The sequence below is a fragment of the Hippocampus comes genome, unplaced genomic scaffold, assembly GCF_001891065.2.
Source record: "Hippocampus comes isolate QL1 unplaced genomic scaffold, H_comes_QL1_v1.1 scaffold174, whole genome shotgun sequence".
In the NCBI taxonomy this organism is placed as follows: Eukaryota; Metazoa; Chordata; class Actinopteri; order Syngnathiformes; family Syngnathidae; genus Hippocampus; species Hippocampus comes.
Genome location: NW_017805983.1, coordinates 1,307,825 through 1,324,485, shown reverse-complemented (window position 1 = coordinate 1,324,485; position 16,661 = coordinate 1,307,825). Strand labels below are relative to the sequence as shown.

At 43.3% G+C, this 16,661-nt stretch overlaps 1 protein-coding gene across 14 annotated transcripts in view; it reads right to left on the bottom strand.

Moving 5' to 3' along the window:
• LOC109528440 (membrane-associated guanylate kinase, WW and PDZ domain-containing protein 1) overlaps positions 1-16,661 on the bottom strand; it is an 80,390-nt gene that overhangs the window by 46,277 nt on the left and 17,452 nt on the right. For all 14 annotated transcript variants that reach the window (XM_019891021.1, XM_019891022.1, XM_019891008.1 and 11 more), the window contains exon 2: positions 14,161-14,277. In XM_019891021.1, coding sequence (XP_019746580.1) covers positions 14,161-14,277 — 117 coding nt within the window. The remainder of the gene's footprint in view (positions 1-14,160; positions 14,278-16,661) is intronic.

Below are 16,661 nucleotides of genomic sequence, written 5' to 3'. Positions count from 1 at the left end.
AATTACTCAAATGACTCACATAAAAGCACTGGCTTTGAGTAGTCCGGGCGGTGTACATAAAAATCACATGGAAGAAATTTCGAGCATCCCAAGTGACCAAGTTCGTAGCATCAAGAAAAGCAGCGTGCAACCACATTTATAGTTTATTCAGTGCACAGACTATAAATACACGTCAGTTGCTGTCCTCACTGCAAGTTCATAAAAAAGTTGCTTAAGAGCATGCATCATAAACGCCAGGGCCAAGTCTTTGATAGCAGCCTTGAAACAAAATGTGAGAGTGGAGATGAAAACACAAGTATCTCAAATCATTGTTCTGTTTTGACAAGAATTGAACTGCCATTAATCCATTGCAGCCTCCCATCCAAAAAGCATGTGTTTTTTTTTTTGTTTTGTTTAATAAGAAAAATAGCACTCTGTAATATTGCATTTTAAAAGAGTCCACTTTTTTTGCTTCAGTTCAATGGACATTGTGCTGCTCCTTCTGGCATGCACCCATTACGCACCTGGGGACAGTATAAGGCAAACATAACGATATACATGGAGTCGGTCACTCCTTATTAGGCCACAGTAATATTAGTCATTCTTTGCAGAGGATAGAGTATATGTTCCTGCATATGCCTGTGAGTATATATAATTATAAAATTATAAAGTATCAATGTTAAATCCATTGTTTTAAAAGTTTTAATTAGGGCTGTGCACAAATCTGTGGCAACTTAAACTGAAATGCGAATTGGTCATTAAAAACAACGGCTGAATAAGAATTTTTGGATTCAAGTCACAACGAGTCATAGCTAATTGCCCCAGTGTGTTGTCACAGAGGAACGTTTGAATGGCACTCACGTCTAACTATGAGATTCGATCGTGGGGAGTGCACATGTGAAAGCGCGCAGTATTCAACCACGGCGCCAGGAAGCCTTTGTGTGTATGGGAAAATTTGGCTCGCTATTGAGCATTAAATTAAACTGCTAAGTCAATAAAGACCAACTAGGCAGTGTATCAATACAGGTGTCCATTGTTTTAGTTACTTCACTGCTGGCCTCTTGCGCTGAAACAAGAGCAAACAAAGGCCATTTGGACATCAGTCAGATGGGAGACAAAAGGCTAGGATAGCGCTAGATAGCTGGTACGACACAGTACAGATGGATTTCTCGGACCAAAGTAAGAAAACCATCTTGGTTTCTGCCATTGACCAGGGTGCGATGAGGGATCCTGCAATGTGAAGGAAGCTATTTTAAACTAAAAAGGAAAACTTTTCGGTTGATTAACACTGCCATGTCAACACTCACTGTACATTCCGGTTCAACACATGCAGTGTAAATACTGTACCTGGATGTATTTTTTGTTGGACAAAATGAAAATGGGTGGTGAAAGTGGATCACAAGAGATCATGACATAAATACATGCAAATATTTTAATATTCACCTTATGTTGGACTTTACAATGAAAATTGTTTGATTTTGAAAGGCGAGCACCACAAACGGGCATCATAGTCCTTCCTATGAGTCAATGCTGCTGCTCAGTGAAAACATTGTGACGCGTAAATATGAGTAATGGATTATTTTTCTTATACAAGGCATCCAGGTGTTCATCCTAAATTCCTCTTCTATTTGTACACAATGCAAATGTACACACAGCATGTGATATTTGATTTTATGGTTGTATTTTATTTTTGTATGTGTGTGCGTGTGTGTGTGTGTGTGTGTGTGTGTGTGTGTGTGTGTGTCATGTCTCGATATTTATGTTAAGATGATGTTATGATATGCTGGCCATCGTCAGCGTTTTTTCGTCTTCCCATTGGTTGGTCAGAGTAAGCGAAACACATCTGTAACAATCTGCACACATTAATCTATTATGAAGCTGCATCTCTGCTGAGCATGATGTAATGATGTGATTTATTGTTTTTTTTCATATTATTAATCATTGATTCTGAACTGCACACAGATGATGTTCATGGCACAGATGCGGATATGCGGTATATTGATTTATTATATAGTATTGATGGTCTCTAAAACTGCGACATGATTGTGGTGGTATTAAAATTCCTGCATTGGATTAAGATGGCTACTGAAGGCCCCGTTAGCAAATGCCCACCACTGATTATTTTGCACTTTACCGTCATTGACTTCACACCCAAAACAACAAAGCTTATCAATCTAAGTATTTCACACAGCACAAGTGACACATTTAGAGGCAAATGTATCTGGCATGAGAGTAAATACCATCTGGCTATTTAATCATTTACAACGCACCACTCGATTGGAGTGCTTTGGCAGCTATGAATCATCTTCCTTACGACTCTTCGCATCAAATGACATCATAACAATCAAAACAAACACTGCTGACATGAATGAACATTTTTGTCAAAGGAGAAATGGGAAACATTTGGAGTTTATGGTGTTAAAATGCAAACATAAATTATAATGTTTATTTTGCCTTGGAGTTCACTTGGACCTGGAGCTGAGCATGCTGCGTTGGTTTACACTTCATATAGGGCTGACTAATTATTTCAGATTTTGCTAGCCCACCAGTGACATCATTTATGTGCCTCTGACAGCGGTCGGCTAAAATGTCCAAATGTAATCTACTAATATTCTATATTCTAACTGCAAATAGGCAAGTGCTATGGTATATTTATGCATCTGAAAGAAGTCTACGACTTACTTCATGCAGTATTCATAATGCTTATAATGCCCATACTATAGTGGGGCCCAATGGATGTCACTTGCAATGAGTACAATTTCATGAATGTATCTGTTCTCTGTTTGTTTCATAATAAATGTGTGTTGTGAGTGCAACATTGAGAAATATAGTCGAGAGACATGTTTTAAAACTGTCACACTCCTTTCAGACTCAAGCAGAACTTACAAGAAAATAGAAGGAATTTAAAGTAATTTTGTCAGCCATTATTAGGTACTTTAGGTTTTTGCTGTAATCGTTACAGTGCCACATAGTATGAAGTCAGAATTTTAGCACCGCGACCACTGAGCACTATACCTACCGGTATGAACAACAAGAATACTTAAATACGTCCACACCCATGTGACCCAAATCGCTTCTTTTCTCTTCGGATGAGTCCAAGACATTCTCTGACTGTTTCTTCAGAAACAACCCAATGACAAGAACACGCACCCTCCTGCCACACTCCCACACATACACAGATTCAGATGGAAAAATGACCTCTTGAGAAAGAACAATCGGTGCTGGATGCAAACAGCACTCTTGTTGACATTTGACACCTTCAATCGTCTTCCCGCTCTTTATGGTGCGGGGAGCTTCCAGTCATTGTCTAACACGGACATACACGCCACACACCCACGTGCGGCCAAACATCTGCTGTCTTTAACCCCTGCTGTCTGTACTTGTGAGCGGGGCAAGAAGGACAAGAGACAAGAACTTCCTAGCTGACCTGAGAGTGAGATAAGCCTGACGGAGGAAACGTAAACTACAAGGACACGATTAGTTTGACAAGTAGAATATCCAAAGAATATATTCTCAGAAAAAGCAAGTATGGATGACGGGCTGTGTTCGCTGAACAAAATCCTCTCGCAGTGTATGCTGAAATCAAACGGTGTCGCATTTGTGCGTTGTTTCCAGGAAAAACACGTGCACACTTGGTGTGGTGGTGAAATGTGTGTTTTCAAAACAGCGGCTCAGGGGCGATGAAGAGAAAGGACGTAAACGGCTCAGAGCGGCCTCAGCAGACGAGAGGCCAAAAAGGCAAACAGTCACAAAGGGAGTCTGCGGGGGAACTCTCCTGGGCCTCAAAGCCTGTTACTGTGGAGCCGTGTTTATTGAGGCAGCATTTTAAGGCTTCATCTACATGAGAAAGAATGACTACTTTACACCACACCTGGTGTGATTGCGTTTAAACCGCACCTCAAATCAAAAGAATTGCTGGCCCCCAGTAAATGCAGTAACAACGAATGGAAACAGACACACTTTATCTTCAATGAGCTTCAGCTAAGGTTCAGGTGAGATTCTATCACGGATTTCATAGAACGTCAAAAGTGAAAAAGTGACAGAAAGGTTGTCACCTTCAAGATCACTCAAAAGTCGCATTCAGGCTGATTTGGATGTATGAGGCGTGTCAGGAAAGTTCCTCGACAAAAGATGGCACAAAAGATGAATTTCAAATCCAAAGTACAAGTTTTTCCCCGTTAAAAGAATCCTCAAGTCTAACGCACTTTTCCAATGTTCTCAGTCACGCCTTCAATGCACTTCAGGGATCCTGAAGCGAAGCTCCATCGCCATGGCCATGATGTCTGTCATGCCTTTCACGTCTTCAAAATAGGTCCCCTTGATGACACCCCTTTGAGCCTTTGGAAAGACAAAGTGCATCACAAGGAAGCGGGTCGGGTGAGCAAAGAGGCGACCCCAGCACGGCCAAGTTCTTTTCGACCAGGAAGTGTCGGATGCTCAGGGCATTGTGAGCACATTGTCATGGTGAAGCAGGGGAGTCGTCCCGCCAGAAAGTACTGAATTCAGCAAACGTGGCAAGATCATGCTGGTTGATCATCGTGCCCACACTGAAGGTGAAATGTCGGATGGGTGTGAAAGATATCTTTTGTGACATCAGTCCTGGAACTTTTCTGGCACACCTCGTGCACACAACTCAATGAAATCTTTGGTCCAGTACAGTGTGAAGCGCCAATAAAAAAGAATTGTTCATAAAATCGTACACAAATGACTTTGATGGCATTTTTCTTTTCTTAAGCTTCTGTGATGCATCAAAAATGAACACTTCAGATGTTTTGATCTAAGTATCACTCGGGTACCTCAAACTACTTTTCCATTATGTGCATTTTGATTTGGTCTCCAATTGTGTCCATCCTCTAAATTCCTACATTGGATGGGGCAAAAATGAATTGAATCCCAAAGAAAAAGAAAAAAGCTCGAATGAAACCTTTGCTTTGCTTTTAAGAAGAGCAAGAGATTATAGCAATAAAGGGATGATGGAGTTGCCTATTATAGTTGAAAAGGAGGACGCGGAGAGAGAAAGGCCAGACACACAATACTGTTGCTGCCCAAACACAACAGGCCATTCTTTCACCTCGCGCCACGACACTCCTCACAGCTGAGTCCTGGTCACTATTCTCCTGCTGTTCCCCCCCAATCCCTCTTTCCCCTTTCAAAATGGGCGAGAGGAATGAGTGAGGGGGGCTGAAATTGAAGAGTGGGTTAGCACCAACAGTCTGAAGCGTCCGTCATGAACTGGAAATCTCATGAAATTGTACAAAAGATCCGAGGGATTTGTTTCCTTTCAATAAATGAATGAAAGTTCAGTTTCATGGGCAGGAGATTTAAAGAAGAAATGAGCAGGGAGGAGTGAGTTCAAATGAAGAGAGTGAGAAAAACAGAGCTATGGAAGGCGCGAGAACTCATTTCCTTCAAGCAGCAACTGGGTGTCAACAACTCAGCGGTTTTTTAGTTTAGACTCGAAACAAACACCATGTCAGAGACCTACACATGCCTATGCGTAGACAGATATCCCCTGTTTAGAATTTACAATTGATGTACCTCAATTTTATAACACCTGCAGAGAAGCAGCCTGCAGGCAGAAATTGCAGCTGACTCTCTCTCTCGCTCTCTCTGTGTGAGCCCCCTTCCAATCACCATCCTGGAGGCCGGGACATCACCCCGAAGCCAAGGAAATGTCACAGAATTACCTCAACACCGCCGCTTCCGCTGAGTTCCGTCCGGCGCGATATTCCACAGATATAATCAAGAGGATAAATCCGCGTTGAATTGTGCTCGCCGTGCTCCATCCATCAGTCATGCGCTGGCTTGACTGTGAGCAAGTGCGATGGATCCCGGCTCATTCAGGCAGCTGCCGTTTTCCTTCAGAGCTCCACAAGCAAAGCAAATTAGAGGTCCAGCCCAGCTTAGAGGCTTAGCCAATGTGAGCTATTCACACTCCAGTTCCTGTGTGCGGCCAATGGCTGCAGCCCCACGCTCCCTCTCCCGCATGCTCCCGCCCACAGCCGCCCTTTGCTGCTCCTCTTCTCTGTCTCACTCTTCTTCCCTGCCCCTTCTCCTGCTATCTTAGTCATAAATATAGACTCTTGACATTACCTAACACATGGGCTGTCCTGATAAACAGCCTGCTTCGAGTGAGAAAACCTCTTGAGGGGTGAGAGGCGAGTTAAAAAAGAGTGTGGAGGCCAGCAGGAAAAGGATTAGGTTTAGAATTCGCGATTCTACATGGGAGGGGCGGGCACAGTGACATACTGCAGATTGAAATTAGCAGATTATCAACATGCCAGGAGGGAGAAAAGACAAAACGTTCGAATCACGACGATGGCTGCTCTTTTCGGTCTTGGATTCAATTCCGTGTTGGATTTGCGTACGGTACTTTGACCAGAATCGAGCACAATCTTGAAGAGGATCGTGGCAGATTAAAATCTTAGTGGTAGACCCAAAGAAGACTTGGACCAGCACATGTCTGTCTGCGCATGCATGAAGGTGGATTGCTGGCCAGGCAACATACCCACGAAACCCAAGAGATACCCTAAGGGTAGAAAATGGCAGCTTTCTGATTTGCTGGGGCCCACCTCAATCGACCTATGACCTCAAATAAAGAAAATACCAGCAAGCATAACAGATGCTGGATGTTGTTATGTTATGTCTTTCATATGGAATTACAATAATTGGGTTGCCTGCAGTCCCCAGCTTCATAAGCCTTAACCAAGTAAACACAAGTATGAGACATTCTCTTGAAATGATGACTCTTCAGATTCAATACGATGGACTCCAGTCTTCATATACCCAACATAACATTATGGTCATTTGCAACATCCGAGTGATATTCAATTAAAAGACAACTGAACATGATGTCAATTAGGAAAATAATTGCAGCTGGTTGCCACGTCTTATATTGTAAAAATGAGGTCAAAAGTAAAATGCTGAATAACCGGAAGCTACAGGAAGTAAGCTAGTGAAGCGCATGGATGGTCACACGTCGGCCAATGAAAGCCAAGACAACTCGTAACCCGGAGCCTTACTCAAAAGACCTTTTCAAAGTTGTTGACATGAAAATTGGGGCGGCATGGCTCAGTGGTAGAGTGGTAGTCTTTCGAAGGTTGCGGTTTCGATCCTCAACCTTGTGACCATGTTGACGTGTCCTTGAGCAAGGTCCTGAACTCTCAGTTGCTTCTGATGCTGCGTTCTTCAGTACTCCTGCTTTTACCAGAGTTCTTTTTTCTGTGCTCTTCGTTCAGTTATCTTCCTGAAGGAAGAATTTGGGCAACAGCACTTTAAGTGAAAGACATAACAGTGTGCAACAAATCCTAGTTTTGTGGGCTGCTGGCGTATTTTCGCTCAAGGTCATGCTTTTTGTTGCACTTTTGCTTCCTTCCAAACTAGCTAGGTCAAGTGCTATTCAAAGTGGGTCAGGACGGGAGCGACAGAGCCACCTTGCATGAATACCTGCGCTAATTTGAGCAACTTCTGTGTGAACTGTTTCTTCACGGTTGGTTATCTGGTTTGATATGAATATGTATCACTGTCATGACATGACTGACTGGTGACCTGTTCAAGGTGTACCCTGCCTCTCGCCCGAAGACAGCTGGGATAGGCTCCAGCACGTCCGTGACGCTGGTGAGGAAATATAGTTTGGAGAATGAATGCATTTAAGTGTCACTTTCAATAACTAGCTTAAGATAGCACAAGGTTGCCTGAAATCTTGTGCTGTTACACATTTGCGTTTATTTACCATCCTGATGAATTTTGCTTGTTGGCTGGTTCAAGCTCAGCCGCTTTCTGAAAAGTGACTGACTGGGTAGTAAAACGCTAAACTGCATCAACACAGCATAAAGAAATAGTCCCCCACTGTCCTCCGCAATTATGACAACCGTGTTTCGATAAACAAAAGGTAATCATCATGTTATTACTCTAATAATAACAAAATAAATGCAGCATAGGCCTTTGATGAAAAGATATGCTCATTCATTCACAGTTCACCACAAGGTTTGGAGGGGGGGGGGGGTCAAACAATCACAAAAATCAAGACTGACTATCGTCTCCATATTGAAGAAAATGGAAGACTTTAACACACATGTTCTCTTGACAGAAGGCAAAAGGTCATCAAAGAGGATCTTTGTCCTTTGTGTAATCCCTGGTCACAGAAAGTTTCATCATACTGTCTGTACACAAATTAATAATGTGGCCACACAGTCCATGTAAATGCCAAAAGAAATCCAGGTAGTGTATCCTGAAGAAATTTGAACAAGATTGTCTTTCTCAAATCCTTTTAGAACAAACATCTAATTCAGTCAAGTCAGTCCAAGTGTTCTTTTTCTTCCCTTGTGCAAGACTCCTACTTTTGTCAATGTGTTCTACTGTGAATGACTAAATTGTGGCAAAAGATAGCGGCACATCCATCAGAGACGGATCACTCCAAACTCACTTGACTGACCTGCTAGTGCGTAGTGATAAAAATCACGTTGTTTTTTTTTTTTTAAACATCACACACTCGGCAAGGAAATGTTCACACAATGTGCCTTTCAATTTGAAGAGCAACAATGATTACTGTGATCTACTGTACGTTGTACAGCCATTAACCCAGAAAGTTCCCCATGATTGTCAAGTGAAATACAAAACAATGCTTTTTCAAGAACAACAATGAAAAAGATTGATTGAATATCAGGTATGATTCCAATTTATAATACTATGGTCGACATTTACAATCGGTCAGAAATGCACAAATACACTGCAATCTGAGGTGCTTATGATTTTGTAGTCACCTCATTAGATACAGTGGATTGTTTTTAATATTTGCAAAACATGTATAATGCATACGTCTCTGGAGGAGTTTTGTTACTTCTCTCGTATTGACTGTCATTTGATTGTGCAGGTGTACCGAATGAGGTGTCCAGTGAATAAATGAGTGAATATAAAGAGAAGCTCAGAAAACACACTGATGTGAGGTTTTGAGGAATGCGCCATTAAAAATCCACATATGGTGATCCGGGACCACATCATCTAGTGCTACCTTGAACATAAACTGTATGCCATTCCCACATTGCACTCTTTGGCATGTACGTGTCCGTGTTTGCTTGCCATTGAGTGAGTCAAATGCTGTAAATTTGGCATTCAAAACACTCACCCATATTCCATGTAAACACACAGACGACACCTGTCCCTTCAGGTCATCACTATGCAAAAACTGTTTTTTTCTCAGCTTCCTCATGGCGCTTTGAAATGCCTGTTTTAGATCCTTTGATTTATTTATTTATTTTTTGTGACGTATGCATTTTTGGATGGATGAGGAAAATATCAAGGTTGTGTATGTGGAAGGCAGGCAAACAGAAGCTGGGGCCACTCATCCGTTGTAAGAATGAATGGCCATCATTAGCATGAGGCTCCCCGGCAGCACCCTGCAATGCAGCGACACACACAATGGCGAGTGCCACGCTTCCCCCTGCCGTTCCCCCAGAGAAGCCCTTTTGTTTGGGCAGCATCTGGACCTGACCTCCATGCATTTGAATTTGCTGACACACACACACACACACACACACACACACACACACACACACACACACACGATCCCTTCTCAGTTAGCTCCTCTTCTCTTTACGCTCCCTCTCCAATGCCTAACCTCTGAAAAACCTGCCTCAGCGGCAAATCCCCCATCGCCCCCTGCCTCAACTCTCCTACACCATGGCCGTTCTTCACACACAGATACCCCCTCCTCTTTCAGTGGAGGAACCATGTTTTGCTTCCTGAAAAGACGCTCTGTGTACTCGTGGGCCTCATACAAAGCCTGCAGGGTGAATTTGAAAACCGATAAGGAAAATGCACCAGGGCTACTAGCCATCTGTCCCCCTGGGTTGGATGTGCCTGCTCCGAGTGTGCCTGCCCCCCCGTCTTTCCCTCACATGATCCCCCGCCCCCCCCTCCCCACCTTCCCTGATTCCCTTAGCCTATATACACAGCATCCACCACAAACACACACGGCTTCTGCCATGCATACATCACAGACTCGGGCATATGGATGGTGAGCGAAGAGGAGATAAATGAGGAGCTGCCACTTGCCTGCGTACAGAGAGGATGCAACTCAAGATGTAATCCGTTTCTTTGTGGGAATGGCAAAGAGAAAAAAATTGGCTCCGACAATCATTTCCCTGAGATCGGCGGTGGAGTGGAAAACAAGGAAGCGAGCGATTGAAGGACAGTGAGTTGGGGAGGGAGGCAGAGAGACAGAGAGAAAGCGAGGGAGACAGAGAAGGTGGAGGAAGACGACGGTAGCAGCCAGAGTGTGACAGAAGAAGGCAGCAGCCACCACCATGCCACGGGGACGCTGCCACTCAGGAGGAGGATATGAAGTCGAAAGGAGCACTGACAGAGGAAAGAAAATGAGAGAGGGGAGAAAGAGGGAGAGAGAGAGCCAGGCACTGAGAGGGAGGGAGAGATCAGATGGGGGAGGGAGGATTGGTTTCCTCCGTATAGGCTCAAACGGCAGGATAACGCCGAGATAACCCTCCTCCCCGAGCAGCAGCTGTAGACGTGAGCGAGAAATGAATCTCACGAGGGAGCGACTTCTCTATCAATTGTGACATTTGCAGCACATGATAACAATGGCCATCTGCTGTAGGAGCAAGGATAGGAGAGAGGAGGTAGGGGATGAAGCCTGGATGTAGCGGCACCTCATGTGCCCTCGCATAGAAACACACATTCACACGCAGGCAAGGTAGGAAAAAAAAAAAAAAAGAGACAAAAAGCCCCCACTTCGGCCAGTGGTGGAGGGAAAGGCACCTGTTCGAGTCAACCAAGGGGGAGGTGGTCAGGCAGGGGGAGGAGGGGCGGCACATGTGCTCAGAAGAGGGGAAGCAGACCAGGGAAATGCAAAGATAAAAGAAAGCGAGGGCTGGAGAAGTGTGGCCTTTATTTGACTGCCTTTGTCATTCGGCCTCATCATGCCCTAAAAACATTTGCACGTGTTGCAAAGTCGGAGAGACAATCAACGGGAGGTGGCAGAGCTAGCGGCTCATCAGGAGAATGGGAGGACGGACAGGATGAAAGAATGGATGGGGGTTTATTAAAAACAGCGTAAGAAATAGATGGCAACCGCCAAATTCAAACACCCTAATAGGTCACACATTCCAGGAAAGGGCCCCAATTTTGTGGAAATAAAACTCACGCCTTTGAAGTTGATTTAGCAGTCAACAAAAATTTTGAGGCTGTTCAGTCATTTGTGCCACATTGCCAGGGATTCATTTGAAACTAACTGCAAACCGAACTGCCTTCCCAACACCATTTTGAAACCCATAATTGAAAATGCTGACTTTGTCTTGAACATTAATTTCAAACCATGAGCCGGACTTGAAACCCTAATTTGGTACACTTGCAAACATAATTCGAGCATTTGTTATTTCTCACCTCCCATGACTAGTATTAGAAGTTTGCAGTTCGTACAAAATGCTGCAGCTGGACGACGACAAGGACATGAAAGTTTGTGCATACTACCCCGATACAACCCACTTGCATTGTCTCCCGGTCTACTTGAAATGCGATTTCAAGGTTTTTTGGTTTTTTTTTTTGCCAAATATAAATTTGACTTGACTTAAAACTCTAATCAGGAATCCTAACAGAGACTTAAAACGCTGATTTGAAACCCTCACAATTCAAAGTCAGAAGACTGTACATATTTCAAGGCTCGACCAATGTGATGGTATCGTCACAAAAATACCACGAAATTGCGGTCTTAAAATTACAGCATCAAAACATATTGCTTTATCTACAAAAATGAGTAGTTACTTCTCTGCTCTTCTCCGCTTTGAGGAATTACATCAGGGTGGAAAGGAGCTAACGTTAGTGATGCTAGTTAGCCATCTTATCTGTCATGGTAGCAAGTTGATGAGAGTTATTTCAGAAATGGTATTTTGACATGCTGGTTTATCATCTGGCCCACATTAGCCCTGTTCACACGGCACACATTTGGTCCGACGCTGCACCGAAATATTTTGTTGCGATGTATTTTACACCGGAGCAAATTTTGTGGAGCGGTCACACGTGCAAAGCCGCTGAGCGTGACAACTCTGGCGCAGCGTCGAAGCAGCTCCACTTGCGGTCACACGTGCAATTTCTGCTCCGGACCAAAACGACAGGAATGCTGAAGTAAAACAGGTTCGGGTCGGGCTTCTCTCTCGCGGACTTTTATTTATTTTTCTTTTAATAAATATTATGGCGGACACTATTCTGTCCTTGTTCAGAATAGATCCACTTGTCGGCAGTCGTGGAATAAAGACGTGTTTACAGTCAATCGTGTGTGCTCCTTATGACTAATTTTGTTTAAACAATCCTATAGAAATAATTTCATATATCTTTACCTATTTATTTGATTTGAATTATTCTATTTAAAGCCTAGTAAGCCGCAGGATTTCTCTGCGTAATTAAGCAAATGCGCATCGAGATTTCTCTTTGTCTGGCCTCTTATTCTGTATTTCAGCGTTATTTCGTTGTGCAAATGCATTGATAATGTTCATAAAAATATGTAGATTATTTTAACCGTAAGAAATCTTGTGTTTTTTTTCTCCCAAAAATACTCACAAATAAAATATGAAATGTCGGGTTTGCTTCGGGCTCGGGCCTGCAAATCGGGCTCGGCTGACGTCACTGCTTTCTCGATTCTCATCTTGATCGTGAGCGCTGTCTTCACCGCTTAAATCACCGACACTTTTACCGGGAACGGGGGTCCACAGCCGGGCTTCGTCTGTGTCGCTGGCCCCCTCGTCACTGTCGACCGGGGTCGGATTCCGTGCGTCTGGTAGCGAGCGTAGCGAGGCCACTCCCCCGCAAGCGAGCATTTGCTCTGGAGCAAATTTAATCCAGCTGCGTTCACACGTGCACATTTGTTTCGGTGTAGCGTCGCAAACGAGCATTTGCTCTGGAGCAAATTTTTAAACCACCTCCCTGAGGTGGATCAAATTTGGTCTGGTATAAGCTCTTTAGTGGAGCTACGCCGGAGCAAATGTGCACGTGTGAATGCTCGACTGGATTTATTTCGGAGCTGCGTCGGACCAAACGTTGCCGTGTGAACGGGGCTATTGACAGGGAAAACTCAGTTTATGACGCTGGTCCTGGAACTTTTTGAACACAACCTATATAAAGTTAGATTGCATTTGTTTGTTGTGTACCACAAGGGTGCGGCTGGATATGCCACTATCTCCTCCAAAGCATACCACAGACAGCAGTATAAATGACCTTTATTAGGCTCCTATTGTACTAGCATTTGCCTTTTGAGTTGAATTAGAATTTCACTGTCTATCCTTTGTGTGCCACAAGGCCTTTTCATCATCCTCTATCTTTGTCAGAGCCCAGCGTGTTCACCACATAATCAGGGAGGAATCTATTTTCAATAAATCAGAACATTATAATCCCGACCAGGGCAAAAGAGGCGGATTTGCCGGTCACATGGCAGAGCAAGAGAAACAGAGAGAGAGAGAGAGAGAGAGAGAGAGAGAGAGAGAGAGAGAGAGAGAGAGAGAGAGAGAAAATCAGAAGGCCGGAGAAAGTGAAGTACAGACTTACAAAATATAAACTCCAGTCAGAATTAACTAGGAAAAAAACAACTATATATATATATATATATATATATATATATACACACACACACACACACACACACACATACATGTCTAAACCCGAATCCAAAGACAGAGGAAGTTGTGTTAAGATCATACTTGACTGATTAAATGGTGCCATTGAACAAAACAATTACCAAAGACAGTCACGCCATATTACTGATTGCTCCACTGTGGGCATCTCAAATGAAGAAATGGGTTTTGAAACACAAACAACACATGATGAGTGTGATCGTTACGCCTGGCCCCAGATCAAAATGAATTTGGTGTAAATATGACCAGCTGCGGAGCCTGGACGAGTGCTGGGTGTTTGGTAGATGGACAATGTATGGTTTCTTGAACGGTGATCCGTGTTACATAGTACTCATGTTTCCCTGTCATTCATTAGTAGCAGAGCTGGTTGATAATGTTATACCATCCATGAAAGGAGAAAAAAAACCACAAGCAAGAATGGTAGATGAGACAAACAAGATGGGAGCCAAAGAAAGTGGGTCGACCGGGTAAAGATCAGGAAATGATGCTGTAGACTGCTTTACCGACACAAATCAACAATCCGGAATTAGACCGTCATGTTACTCACAAGGCACTGCATGGCGATACAGATTGGCCCGGATGGTCTTCTGCAGTTCGTGGTCAGGGGAAGCCTTTTGGAACCGCAGACTCAGGTAGTGCTTCAGGTCTTTGTTCAGCTTGTTCCCTTGAAATAGCAGACACAGGCCAAGTCAGTATTGCTCACATGGACAAACAACATTGTCATCAAAAACTAGGTTTTACAATATTGTGTTTGTTGTAAAAAAATGAAGAAAAAAAACAACCCCAAAAAACCCCAAAGAATTCCCAATACCTTTCATTTGAGGTCAAAATAACTGAAGACAGAGAAACTAAGCTATGCTGTGAATGGATAAAGTGAGGATAACCACCTTGTCACATCTGGATATTCCTCCATTGAGGGGGGAAAATCCTGAATCAGCAGTTGCCTGCAATGTACTGGCAGATTTTTGAGAATGTCTTTGCAGCCTCTTCCCAACCAAAAAGAAAATACATTCGGACTATGACATCCCCGTCCATTGTCTTTAGCTCCGGCCTCGACCTCTGCCTTACCATTTCCATAAAAGGAGTCCTCAATTTGCTTACCCGCTCCTTCAGAAGGGAGCTATAAATTTGTGTTGAATTGCCACAAGTGAGCATGTTGTGCACACATTACATTGATATTGTTTCTACAATAGTAAGAAGAATTAAAAAAAAAAAGTTCCATGTGCGCTCTTATCAAGTTTAAATTCTTACCTCTCCAAAGATATCTGTATGTTCCCGCTGGATATATACAGTACACGCAGATAAACGTCTGTAGTCATTGAGTGGGTAGCCTAACAAAAGAGCCTCTTATTGGCTAGATTTACCAGGCCTTCACTGCATCTATCCAATGACAGGTGGGGACATACTGGCTAAGTCTGAACATGACACGGCCACTCACAATGAAGCCAGATGGTCAGGGCTCGCTCTCACGCCAGGGTCTCATTTAGGACCATTTAATGATCTCCAAATTTATCATCCAAGTCTGGGGGAGCTGGCAAGTCTTTCTTGGGGGAGGTGCCTTGTCCTCATGTTGGCCTTCTACTGAAGAAGGAGATTTCCCCCTGGCTCTGTGCTTCTGGACAGGAGCTAATATGAAGGGGAAGTCATATATTGCAGCCGTGAGCCAAAAGACGAGTGCTAAAAGAGGGAACTAATTCAAAATGTCCTCATGACAAATAGATATGATTCTAAGTGTCTTGTATGCCATTCTAGATGCATGTAAGTGCATACATTCCATAGTGAATAAAGAAAATTGATTATGGGATTAGTCCAAAACAGTGGTTCTTAACCTGGGTTCGATCGAACCCAGGGGTTCGGTGAGTCGGTCTCAGGGGTTCGACGGAGCCTCTGCCATGGAGGTTAAGGCATACCCGACTCAACATGTCAATTCAATTAGTTATGACACACCCGCATGGCCATCACTGGCTGGTTCATTTTGTGCACAATTTAAAAAAACGTATACTTATGTCTTGAAATTTTGTTTTTTTTCTGGTGTTAATAAATCCGTTTTTTTAATGTCTTGAATTTGTAAAAAAAAAAAAAATCATATTTTTATTTTTCACCAATGAAGGGTTCGGTGAATGTGCATATTAACTGGTTGGGTTCGGTACGTCTAACAAGGTTAAGAACCACTGGTCTAAAACCACGGACATCGACAGTATTATGACAAAGTAACAATGGAAAATCACCCTAGATGGATTTGTCAGGATTTAAAAATAGTCATCCTTTATAAATTAGACACCGCCATTCTAAAAATAAAAGTCAGGGAGTAAATCAAATTGAAAAGGGTGAGCTAACATGGTGGGAAAAAAAATCACACAAAGCTTATTCCAGTGGGAAAACAAGACAGCCATTGGTCGACGACTTTGCTGTATTTTTCCGTTCTCGCTACACAAACACGCTCTTGCGCATACACGTGCACACAAATGCACATGCACGCGTACGCACACACACACACACACACACACACACACACACACACACAAAACACTGTGTAGCTCACGGAGGCAAAGCACAGTCAGGTAATTGTTACCTAGCAACCAGCCAGTGCTGACGAGCATCATTATGGTCCCTGCTAGGCAAGCAACAATCAGATTGTAAAGAAACACAATATGTGCAAACGTTTCTTCAGTACATGGTGGACACATTTCTTATAAAAAAAAAAAAAAAAAAAAAAAAAATCATACTCAAAATACAACACCGGTTATTTGACGTGTTTGCGCTATGCATTACGTCAGTTTCGCTTGGCCCCGTGTTTTCCCCGAGACAAGGACCTTTGTCAGGAACAACCTTCTCCTGTAGGGATGCACAGTGAGTGTCATGCCTGATCAGTAAGAAAGTCATCAAATATTTAATATTTATGAGGATTAATGCCACGTGGATCACAGATTACATACACACGCGCACACACACACATGCAAAGACAAGTGGGCATGTGTGCTGCTTGTACCCCACTGGAGGTCTCTGTGGATGTGGAAGAACAGATTCTGTAAAGGCATCACAGGGGAG